Here is a 12,298-nt window from a genome sequence, read left to right as displayed (position 1 = left end):
AATCTCCAAGGGCTTTCAATGTAACCTTTATTGCACACTCACACTTCACCTTCAAGGACTACAGATTATTTCAAGTACAAACACAATTCCATGGAAGCATAGCAGGACATTTGAGGGAGGGAAAAGATGGCTTAGGATGGATTACACCTGCCGTCAGCACAGCCTGTTCAGAGGTTCCTGTCACACCCATGCCTCCGTGCTCTTTTCACGTTCACCTTTCTCTGTCACTTTGTACTTGAGCTTCAACACTAGGCATTTTAGGACATCTGTTCAAGTGTGAAAATCCAGCTGATCCAGCAGTTCTACCCATAAAAATTTAAAGAAGTGGATGCTTTCAAAATCTTAAATTATGTGCTGTAATAGCATAAACATTTAACTTAAAAGTGTTACAACAGGGAAACTGCTGGATAATTTTAAATACATAAGAAATTATTCAACCATTAAATTTTTTTTCAAAGGGGTATTTAATAAGTAGATAACACACTTGTCTAACATGTCATTTAATCACTACAGCTCAAGCAAATCATCCTGTCCACTGGGCAAAGCGGATCTGCTTTATAGTGTACACGCTCAGTGCAGCTTTTAAAATACTGTAATTATAACTGCAGAACATCGTAACTTGAACAGGTGTCAGTGCGCTCTCATTTCAGATGGGAAAAGGAAAATTCTTTTGAAAAGCATTTGAAGCTTGGTTTTCAGGATCATTCTAGAGTCTTCCAGATTCAGATTCAGAAGTGTCGATTCAACCTTTCAGAGAAGACATCCCAGCTCGCATGATCTCATCAACCAAGAGAATGTTGGTGGCGATCACAGTGCTGGGAGAGGAAACAGAAACACCGTAATTCAACTTGCCATCTGCAAGGAAATCTGCGTATCACGGCCAGTTCAGTTTCTCTTACCCTTATTTCTACACAGAAGGCTAGTTAAGTTTCCAAGCCCTCAATTTCTCAAATTATAGCAGAAAAGCAAACACAAGAAACCGCCCAGATCATTCTAAGTGAACAGAGTAAAATAACTGCCCAAAGGTTGTTTTAGTTTTGTTTTTCCCAAACTTACCAAGAGTGAAGAAGCTGTTTCTTGACACAGTAGTTATCCCATATGCCTACTTCCGCTGCTATCATGGGTTCACCTGTAACGGAACCAACATTTCTCAAAATCAAGTATTAATGTCTAAAACAAGAACAAGCTATTTCATGAGCAGTGTTGCCTAACTCCAGAATCTAAAACAAATCTGAAAGCTTTATAAAAGTTTTTAAAAATGGGGGAGGAAAAAGTCCACAACATTTTACTTACAACTAATCACTCAAACGACTCCTGCCCCCACTATCTTTGATGGGCATTACTTTTCAAGACCTCCTATGAAGGGCTGCCCCTGTGATTAGCAAGTGTTTGAACATCTCTCTGCTCTTACAGACACATTCTTGTTTATCCATTTTGCATAACAGCACTTGAATTAGTCTGGTTAAAACGTGCACTTCTCAGGCCCGGCGGCGTGGCCTAGTGGCTAAAGTCCTCGCCTTGAAAGTACCGGGATCCCATATGGGCGCCGGTTCTAATCCCGGCCGCTCCACTTCCCATCCAGCTCCCTGCTTGTGGCCTGGGAAAGCAGTCGAGGATGGCCCAATGCATTGGGACCCTGCACCCGTGTGGGAGACCCGGAAGAGGTTCCTGGTCCCAGCATCGGATTGGCGCGTACCGGCCCGTTGCGGCTCACTTGGGGAGTGAATCATCGGATGGAAGATCTTCCTCTCTGTCTCTCCTCCTCTCTGTATATCCAGCTTTCCAATAATAATAAAATCTTAAAAAAAAAAAAAAAAAAAGTGCACTTCTCCTCATTCCAGAAGCCTCCCTACGAAATGGGTAGTGTTGCCGATAGGTTATACACATAAGGCGCACGTGCCTTCCGTGTGCACTGCCATGTGTGCTTGAGGAAGACCTGGGATACATCGTTTCTTCAGATGTGGTCCCCTCTTCTGGCATACCTGCTCTATTTCACCTAGCCGGTCATTGCTATTTTATTCCAACATAGCTCCCCAGCAGCGGTGCCATCTAACTGCAAGGGCACTCAGGATTCTCTTGTGCCCATTTCCCACGCTCTCAGCCCCACCTCACCGCAGTGCTTGGCTCTCCCCGCTTTACCTGTGTTCAAGTCCACACCCACAAGCTGGCCTGATTCTGAATGTTCTGCTCGAACTTTAACTAATGTTTCCTGAAGGTCAAAACCAGAGTTCTGAGCAAGAACCTAGAGTAAACAAACGCATTTCTTCAGAAGATGGAACCAAGAATTGATGCTGAAGTTTACAATAAACCAAACTTCTGATTAAAAACATCACTTAACACTGAAATACATGTTCCCTTCAAACAGTAACCACATAAGTTACTAACCCACCCAACATCTGACAATGCACAAGACAAACCATGCTCTTCAACGAACAAACAATAGAAAATGATATTTGCTGGGGTCCATGCAGTAGGTGTGGATGGCACAAAGGTGTGAAGAGAACAGCTCCCCTGCTTGGCAGGGCCCAGGGGAGCTTCCAGCTGTTTGGCAGGGCCAGGCGGATTTCTCTCTGACCACCTTGACACAGTCTCACGCCCTTTTTGCAAGGACACTCAAGCACCCCGCTAAGAATTCTGTAATCTATTGAGGCATTGTTTGCCCCTGTGAGATAGCTTTGGCAAGCAATGTGAGCTTGAGAGTTAATGTTATTAATAATGTCTTGGTGAGTGGGCCTTTAACTGCGCACAGGAGTACAATCAAACCCATGCCATTTCTGGACACCTTATTGTGTACCTACCCATTGTCCTGAAATCTGGCCCAGACATAGAGCATGCCTTCTGGGAAATGGCTTAATAAGAATTTTAAAAACTAACGGAATTGATGGGAGTATGAGTGGAAACTGCTATGGCAAAGATATAGTTATTGTGACCTTAAAGTTTAGCCTGTCCTTGCAACTTTTTAGAGCATAGAAAATGTAGCTGTTTCAGCCGCTTTCATAATTTTTTAACTAGAGGAAATATAGGGCGATTCTATTAACATCACAGAGATATACTTTTGATTATTGTTTGATTGTTTATGAGGTTGTAGGGCCTGCAGCTGCAGGGGGATTTAATGTTTGAAACTTTTTGATTAGATCCTTATGTTTTTTCTCTTTTGATGTATTTTTCCCATTAAGTGATAGATAAGTTGTGAAAATATAACGTAGTAGGAATGTTTTACTGATTAGTAGGTAACCATCTGTGCCTCGGCCTTGGAGTTCTGGCTGTCACCTAATGGCTACTTCTGAAGAATGAATAATGGCTTGCTTTAAAGAAACTGACTATAGTAACTTGCAGAATTATCTTTAAGAGCACCTGGTTGACCAGGAAGTAAAAATTAATTGAACATCTGTGTATGCTGTCTTAGTTCTAAAGTTAAGATAAAAAAAATCAAACGTTTGTACAGAGGCTTGTAATGTGTCTAAGTAAATAAAAAGGACAGCTTCTTCTTGGGAAAAAAAAGCAAGAAGGCACCAAGTGAGAGTGCCTGTGTCTTTCTTTATTGCCGACTCCACGCACCCTTCTCGAGCTCCGAACTCAGCTGGAGCTGGACTCCGGCAGATATTCACCAGTTCACAGTAAAACAAGACATACTCAAGCATAACCCCTAGTCTTAGAAAGCAGCTAACACTTGCCACCTGGACCTTTCAGGTCTCTCAGAGGAACTAAATATATTTAAGTACGAGATCGCTATTCTATAGACAACGAATCAAACTTACTCATCCAAAACTCCCAGGATGAAGATACCACTACCTCAGGCTAACTCAACAGGCTAATCTTCTACCTTAGAGTGTCGACATCCCATATGGGCAACAGTTCTAGTCCCAGTTGTTCCATTTCCCATTTAACTCCCTGCTCATGGAGACTGAGAAAAAGCTCCCGGCTCCTGGCTTGAGATTGGCTCAGCTCTGCCTGTTGCAGCCATTTTGGAGTGAACCAATGAAGGAAAACCTGTCTCTCCTCTGTAAATCTGCTTTTCAAATAAAAATAAAGTTTAAACTCTCATAGACAAAGTGATCATACCTTGGGAATAATGAGCAAGGCATCAGCAAAAGCCTGAACTCCAAGTTGGGCCCTGCCCTTTACGCTAGACTTGTATTTTATCAGTGCTTCGGCCATTGCCACTTCCACTGCACCACCACCAGGAACCACACAGCCTGGTGGGAGGAAAAACACACACCATACAATTACAAAACGTGAACTAGAACTCACATGTACAAGACACTAATGTAATCCACCAGGATAATTTCAATGCAGCACTGCATTTGAAAGCTACAGTGCAAACGATTAACATATCAAACGTCACCGAGCACCTGAGTTACCTCGAATTAGTTCACGTGTATTCACTTTCGATGATGATATGCTAAGGAAAAACTCGGCATATCAAAACAATTTCTAAAGGAAGACTTTACTTTTGCATGGTGTCTGGCTGTGTAGACTACTGATGAAGGAACACAGTATTCAGCCATGCCTTTCAAAGGTACAAAGGGAACTTCAATACAGCAAAGCTCTTACCATCATCAATAGCATTTTTGACAGCCCTTAAGCCATCTCTTACTGCATCTTTGATCTGAGTTAGTGTGTGCTTGTTCGGTCCTTTGATCAGTAATGTGACAGATCGAGGGTTGTTACATTTCTCAATAAAGGTGAACTTCTCTTCTCCCTGTGTGTTAAAAAATATATATATATATACACACACTCACATATTAAACCAGCATATGTGGGCTGGCTCGAATCCCAGCTACTCTACCTGATTCACTGTCCCTACTAATGTGCCTGGGAAGATGGTCCAAGTTGGTGGGCCCCTGGTTCCCATGTGGAAACCAGAAGTTCCTGGCTCTAGATTGGTCTAGCTTTAGCCACTGCAGCCATTTGGAGAGTGAATCAGTATGGATGAAGATTTTTGTTAGTTCTCCCTTTTCTGTAATTATTACAAATAAATAAATCTTAAATCCAAGATGTAATATACTGGTCATCAGGGGACGAGCATGGTGGCATAGCAGATGCCAGTTCAAGTCCTAGCTGTTCTATTTCCTTTTCAGCTCCTTGCTGATGGCCTGGGAAAGCAGCAGAGGTTAGCTGAACTCCCCAGGCCCCTGCAACCATGTGGGAAACCCGAAGGAAGCTCCTGGCTCTCAATCTCTGAGCAGCCCATCTGTGACCACTGGGGAGTGAGCCAGAGGATGGAAGACCACTCTCGGAGATAAACCTCTCTGTAATGCTGATTAAAGTAAAAACAATACATTTCCTGGAAAAATACTGTCAGGTACATCAAACATATTAAAAAACACTTACTTAAAACAGTAATAAATGTATCATTTAAACAAACCACCAAAATCAGCATAAAAAAATTGATTCTAATTCTGGAAAAATTGTTCTAAGATTTATCTGAAAGAGAAAGAACCTCTTCCATTTACTGGTCATAATGGCCAGGGCTGGGTCGCGTCAAAGCCAGGAACTTCTTTTCCAGGTCTCCCACATGGGTGGCAGGGACCTAAACATTTGGGCCACCTTCTGTTGCCTTTTCCAGGTTATTAGCAGGGATAATGGATCAGACGTGGAGTAGCAGGGACTCAAACCGGCACCCATGCCGACTTTGCCTGCTATGCAACAATGCTAGCTCCTTCAATACATTTTTCTACAAAAGAACTCATCAATAAATAGATTTTTAAAAAGTACTACCACTTTCAATAAAAAACACACTTACCAATGTATACTCATACACAAGTCCGGCATGTCCCAAACAGTCAGGATTTAGGTCATCTAAAGAATTCAGAGGTACTCCACCGCAAGCAAGAGTCAGCCTGAAATAGTCAAGTATTTTAAGAAAGGTGCATAGGCAATGTTACCAGCTATCTTTTCACAGCTACACACTAAAATCACAAATACTGTAAAATGTGTTTTAACCTAAATTATCCCTTATCAACCCACTGAAAACTCTACCCGCCCCCACACTTAAAACTAGCTTTTGCAGGTTAGCAGAAAATACCCCGCAATACAAAATCTTAAGTTGGAGTAGTTCAGTGAGGAGTTCTTTGGGAGAAATTGTTTCTCTGAAACTTCTTAAAGGCTGTGCTTTGACAAGCAAAACCACAGTGTATGCCATGGTTTCAGAATAAAACAATTATCTACAACATCACTAAACTGGACACTGAAACAGTAACTTTAGTGTTATTTATATGTTGTGACAAAATAAAGAACACAACTAGTGGAGGGAAAAGAGAAGTGGGAAAACCCAAAATGGTTTGCAAAATAAGCAAAACCCCACTGTCCGAGGTGCTGCCCGTACCTCTCCATGTTTCTCCTCTTGGCTCTGCGCAGAGCCACTATGCCTTCTTTGGCAAGAGCATCTAAGGAAAGGGGGTCGATTCCCTAGAAGACAAAAAAAAATTGGTTTTAGCACCTTTCATCTTAAAAGACACACAACTTATAAATCCAACTTTCATTCTCACCTTTTGATTAATAACAACAAATCCTTTATCTGAATCGCCACAGACTTTCTTTTTCAGTTCTACTATCTTTTTAACTCGGTCTTCAATGAATTTTCTTTCAGCTTTTACTAGTTTTTCTCTCTCTTCTGCACTCTTGTAAAAAAACCCAGAACTCACTTCTCTGAAAAAGTTATAAAAACAGGAGGGGAAAAAAAATTACAAAAACAGGCAACATTTAGTTTTTGAAAAGAGAACATCATAGAAAATGGTACTAGTCTTCTAATTCAACTAACTCTGCCCGTCAGACACTATCAAAGGTTCCAAACTATTGTCCCGTACTATTGTCCTCCCAAGTGCAGAAAATTTCACAAAAGTGACTTTGAAATACCAAGTGAGATACTTTTTTGCATGCTAATGTGAAGAGGCCATGAACTCACGTTTTCTCATATTCCAGGGACACATTGCATGTGAGGATGTATGCATCCTCGACTCTTTTCTTCATATCAGGATGCCGCGCCCCGTGGTCCAAAACAAGCCCTTTGATTAAGCTGTGAACACAGAAACAATATGGTCAAAACAAGCACTGACAGGATCAAAACTCTGATAACTGCCATTTTATTCCTTGAATTATCTGAACAAGACTGAAATCCAGGTCAAATGAAAAAGCAGTACTTCCTAACTCAAATGGTCTATTCAAGTAAAACCACAGCCCTCAGAGAAAATTCTGTAGGGTATGTGTCTCAACTGGCAGGCTGTATCAAACTGTGAACTCCTGCAGTCTTTTTAAAACAATGTTTTCAGGGCTGGGCATTTTGGCTTAGCAGTTATAAAGACATGACCTGGGACATCCATCTCCCACATCACAGCGCCCAGGCCCAGCCCCAGTTCCAACCCTGGTTCCAGCTTCCTGCCCATGTACACCTAAGAAAGCGGCAGGTGATGGCTCAGATACTTGGGTTCCACCCTCAGTACATGCAAGCACTGGAAGAGTGAAGACAGAGATGGGAGATCTTGTTTTCACACTGGGACCATTTTCTGTTGCTCTGCTAGGCACATTCACAGGGAGCTGGATAGGAAATGGGGCAGCCCACTGTCCTAGCCAGCATGTAAACACAGTATACCAAGACACTGGCCCCCACGATGCTTTGTGATCAAACAGACACCTCATTACTCTGCAGGTTCTTATTCAGACCTGACTTTAAATACTCTGACCTTAAACACAGCATGCCATTCACCCAATTTCTGGAGAATATATTACCAGAAGTAATTACAGTACTTAACCATAGAAAAAACACGTACTAATCCAACAGGGAAATTGCTAAAAACCTATACACGTTTCTGAGTCTTTATCACTACATACCTTGTATCAGTTTCAGATTTATGTTTCATCTCCATGATCTCAACCATGAAGAGGTCAATAGGTTCGTCTTGTTTTTTAATAGCCAAAATGGAGTCCACTACAGCCTATGACAACAATATAATCATTAAATAATCTGAACTTGCAGAGTTCAAACACCCAAATCACCTGTTTTTAAAGTAGATAGCTTGCACTTCAAGAATCTGTGAACTGATTCTTTTCTAGGACCAAACACAATATATTATATACTCTTATGTAAGGTGCTAAAATTATATTGCTGAGGTCTTAATTACTAATTCTCTCGAGAACCACTGGCATTCCTCCTGTTTTATTAAGTACTACTCACTACAAATTGCAACTTACATTTTATAAAGAGCTGGAAAGGCTAATTACAATGATTTTTATCCCATGCCGATTATATGCACTAAATAATCACATTTTACCCCACAAAGATATACAATTAAAATCGGAATTGCTAAGTATACTGAGTTTTCTACTACTGGCAATTGTACTGTACCCAGACACAAAATGAATCTAACACACCTCTGTTAAGACATCTGCAAGCTCAGCATGAACCTTTGTGCGCAGAGATGTCCTGGCCACGTCTATAAGTGTCTCTCTGTCCATCTCTCTGTTTACTTTGATTCGTTCCAAAACCTGAAGGGCCTTTTCCTTTGCAGCTTCAAATCCTTCAGTGATTATTCTGGGATGAAGACCCTATAACAGATAGAGGGCAAACCCACCACCGACACAAATCCAATTAGATGCTCAGATAAAGTTTAGGCAGTTTTCAATCGGGCTATTCTTCAAATGCAGCCAAGATCATATAATGTGCTGACTTTCTGAATACATTCAAAGGACAAAGCGCCTTTCAATGTAGAGGAAAAGGACAGACATTGCTGTAGCACAGAATCAAAGCCAAGGGAACTAGCAAGCACACTTGGGTGTTCACTGTGCAAACCACTGGAGACGCTGGGATCGGCAGGTATGAACAACATCCGTGCTCTCCCAGTTAACCTGAACCCAACCCACATCATTTATGGAGACTGTAAGTCGGCTTCCTTGCTCTTCCCAGGAGCGAATTCATGCTTCACTGGGGTTTGTTATGACCTTGGAGCTACCAGGACTGAAACAGTTGTGGAGCTGTTGTTTAGTCTCTAGTCCCAAATATCCTAGCTGTCAAACTCCATTGCAGAGGCATATACAGTGTACAGCTAGCTGTACAGTGATGGAGGCCATGCAGTAGGTGTGTATAACACGAAGGTGTGAAGAGAACAGCTCCCTGACTGGCAGGGCCCGGGGAGCTACCAGCTGCTTAGCAGGGCTAAGTGGATTCATCTCTGACCACCTTGACGCAGTTTTCACTCCCCCTCGCATGGACTCTCAACCACCCCACTATGTAATCTATTGAGGCATTGTCTGCCCCTGTGAGATGGCTTTTACAACCAATGTGAGCTTAAGAGTTAATGTTACTGAGGATGTCCTGGTGAGTGGGCCTTTAACTACACACAGGAGTATAATTAAGCCTGTGCTGTTTACCCATTGCCAGAAAATCTGGCCCAGATATTTATCATGCTTTCCGGGGAATGGCTTGATAAGAGGAACCCTAAAAGTTATCCTGTTACTGTGACCCTAAAGGTCATTCTGCTATGACAAAGAATATAGTTACTATGACCCTAAAGGCCATACTGCTATGACGAAGAATATAGCTACTGTAACCCTGAAGCCTATCCTGCTAAGGCAAAAAATATAGTTACTGTGGTCTTAAAGGTTAGCCTGTCCTTGCAATTCTTTAGAATATAGAAAATGTAGCTGTTTTAGTTGTTTTCATAAAATTTTAGCTAGAGGAAATATAGGGTGATTTCACTAACATCATAAAGAGATATTTTTGATTATTGTTTGATCATTTATGAAGTTGTAAAGCCTGCAGTTGTGGAGGAATGTAATGTTTATAACTTTTTGTCTTAGATCTTCATGTTTTTTCTCTTTTGATGTATTTCTCCCATTTAGTGATAGATAAGTTGTAGAACAAGAATTGTATTAGGAGTGTATTACTGCATAAGATGTGTTGTCTACTGAAAAACTCTTGGTTGCAACGTTGGAATGGATAATGCCTTGCCTAATACTGAAACAATTTGTAGAATTGTCTTTGGAAACACTCGCTCATCCATTGTAGAGTTGAAACTTAAATAGAGTAACTTAGCTCATTGCTAACTGCAATTCTTTCCGCCGTTTTTACCCTTGCTTTACTTGTTTGGTTAACAAACTGTGAGCTTACAGACCTATGGCCAACTAATGTCAATAATCCTGATCCCCATAGAACAAGGCCCCAGTCCTTTTAACTCATACAAGATAGGGGTCTGGTTGATGCAGATGGCGCCTAGGTTATAGCCCAGACCTGAGGAGAGCAGATGAAGACTGGCAAGCCAAGATAAGCAAGGAATGTGGAATCCTTCCTCAATCATTTCTCAGGAAGTTGTAAATTGTGTCCCCCTGAAGCTGTGTCAATATGCCCCTAAGAAAAAACTTTGTACTGCTTCTGTATAAATACAGCGGACAGCTTTCTCGTTTTGTCCACTACGATCAAGGAATCTGGTGGTCCGTCTCCTTCTTTCTCTCTTCACGCCTCATCCACGCACCCTTCCCGAGTTCCGAACCTCGGCTGGAGCTGGACTCCGGCAGTACAGTGTACCCAGCAGGCTGTACAGATATCACATATTTCCTCACAGAAACAGAGACCCAAGCACACCTCAGAAATGTAGAGATCCGCCTGCTTCAGCAGCTCCCCGATGATGAGCACATTGGAAGTCGTACCATCGCCAGTTATGTCATCCTGCGCCGTCGCCACTTTGGCTATTAACGAGGCAGTCGGGTGCTGGATTTGCTTGGAGTAGCAAAAAGAAAATCAGGTAAGTGATTTATATTTAAGAGTGTAAAACTGCTTTCCTAACAAGGACACTTCAAACCCAGTACTCATGATGTCAGAAAAGCTAATACAATGACAGGTGGGATGGTCTCCCGAGGATACCCCAAGTGCCCCATGAAATAAAGCCCAACAACCAATAGTGCAATCGAGGACCAGGCAAATATTTAATCAAAGCTCCTGCACCATTTTGTGTGATTTTTCGTCTCTTTACTCTTGGTCCCTTCCGCTCTTTGGGGACACTGATAGTTTTTAAAACTTTCAGCCGGTCATCCTCTGACTTCACATTACCAAAATTTGGTGACTGAAACACGTCTAGCTTAAACAAACAAACACACACAAAAAAAACCAATACACCCTACCCTCCCACACTGCAAAAGGTGGTCCAACAGCCTTCTCAGTGTCCCTAACAAGCTAGTTTTTCTGACATCACTTAAATGATGTTCCAATTAACCTCTGTCTCTGGCACGGGCCACCATTTAAAGCCCTCAAAACAATAACAAAAAAAAAATTAAAAAGCCTGTATTTTCTAGGTTAATCCTTGCTCAAGATACTTATACCACTAACAAAACTCACATTTTATTCTGAATTAATTCAGAGACAACACATTCCTTTTCTCCGGGTTGCTAGAGTTTGGAAACTTAGCCATGAAACAAAGGCTTCCCCTTAAAATCTACTCCATCTTTTTCGCGCATCCGACTGTGCCAATCGCCTTAACTTTTCAGATCTCTAAATTACAGCAAGTGAGGCACAGGTCTGTGAGCCTCTGGGAACTCCTGTCTTGCCAATATGCCTCCGTATTACATGTGTCAAAACATGGGAAAATTTTCCTACAGACAGCTCCAACCGCGGAGACCCAGGCCTCGGGGACACAGCACCCTCTCACCATTTCATGGAGCAGAACATTGCCGTCTTTGGTAAGCTTGATTTCACCAGCGCCAGAAACAAGCCTGTCGAAGGGATAGAAATCGATGCATGAGCGCGAGTTTTTCAAGCCAAAACGTAATTACGAACCCCATTAAAAATAATAAATAAATTTAAAAAAACCAGCGGAATGAAACGGGCTCTCCCCAGATCCCAGGGGGCGGGGGGAAGCGGCGCACGCGGGCAGCTTTGTTCCCCGACACGGGAGGAAATGGCCGCGGCGAGAGAACGCGGCTACGACCATGGGGATGCGTCGGGAGGACGCGGACGAGGGCCGCGAGGGGCGAGAAAGGGGGCCTGCAGCCCCGCCGCGGCCGGCCAAGCCCTAGCCCGCTCGCCCGGCCTTACATCTTCATGGTGCCTTTAGGCCCCAAGTTGGTCCTCAGCACGTCCTGTAGCCCCCGGGCTGCGCTGATGTTGACCGCCAGCGCCGCCTGGGCTCTGGCCACCTCGGCCTTGGGGTTCAGGGTCTTCACGGCGGCCATGGCTAAGCCCGCAACGGAAAACCAAGAAGATTAACCAAAGCAGTGACCAAGAATGGTTCAGCGTGGCTGCCAGAGCGATGTCCGGGCCTTCTGGAAGCGTCGGGCGCGCCGGGCCCGCCCCCAGCGTGCCCGCGCGCCG

At 43.0% G+C, this 12,298-nt stretch overlaps 1 protein-coding gene and 2 non-coding genes across 3 annotated transcripts; all 3 read right to left on the bottom strand.

The window, feature by feature from the left end:
• Nucleotides 1-445: 445 nt before the first annotated feature.
• CCT6A (chaperonin containing TCP1 subunit 6A) lies at nucleotides 446-12,298 on the bottom strand. Its single transcript, XM_004599405.4, has 14 exons — nucleotides 12,023-12,298; nucleotides 11,637-11,700; nucleotides 10,577-10,711; nucleotides 8,371-8,544; nucleotides 7,831-7,934; nucleotides 6,908-7,018; nucleotides 6,492-6,651; nucleotides 6,329-6,411; nucleotides 5,747-5,843; nucleotides 4,555-4,702; nucleotides 4,063-4,196; nucleotides 2,140-2,242; nucleotides 1,057-1,129; nucleotides 446-815 (listed from the first exon to the last, which is right to left on the bottom strand). The coding sequence occupies exons 1-14, from the start codon at nucleotides 12,157-12,159 to the stop codon at nucleotides 743-745; spliced, it is 1,596 nt and encodes a 531-aa protein (XP_004599462.1). The 5' UTR covers nucleotides 12,160-12,298; the 3' UTR covers nucleotides 446-742.
• On the bottom strand, nucleotides 4,375-4,510 carry LOC118757828 (small nucleolar RNA SNORA15). Its single transcript, XR_004995389.1, has one exon. It is a non-coding gene; the product is annotated as a small nucleolar RNA SNORA15 (small nucleolar RNA).
• Nucleotides 8,655-8,786, bottom strand: LOC118757830 (small nucleolar RNA SNORA22). The gene has a single exon (XR_004995391.2). It is a non-coding gene; the product is annotated as a small nucleolar RNA SNORA22 (small nucleolar RNA).

The sequence above is a fragment of the Ochotona princeps genome, chromosome 24 (genome assembly GCF_030435755.1).
Source record: "Ochotona princeps isolate mOchPri1 chromosome 24, mOchPri1.hap1, whole genome shotgun sequence".
In the NCBI taxonomy this organism is placed as follows: domain Eukaryota; kingdom Metazoa; phylum Chordata; class Mammalia; order Lagomorpha; family Ochotonidae; genus Ochotona; species Ochotona princeps.
Note: the sequence above shows the minus strand (reverse complement) of the source record. Positions and strands in the feature narration are given on the sequence as shown.

Excerpts from the sequence above, each read along its gene's own strand:
- CCT6A (XM_004599405.4), bottom strand. The coding sequence starts at position 12,159 with ATGGCCGCCGTGAAGACCCTGAACCCCAAGGCCGAGGTGGCCAGAGCC. Across the intron at positions 6,652-6,907 it reads TCCCTGGAATATGAGAAAAC|AGAAGTGAGTTCTGGGTTTT; the intron begins GTGAGTTCATGG and ends TAACTTTTTCAG. Across the intron at positions 816-1,056 it reads AAACAGCTTCTTCACTCTTG|CACTGTGATCGCCACCAACA; the intron begins GTAAGTTTGGGA and ends TTCCTCTCCCAG.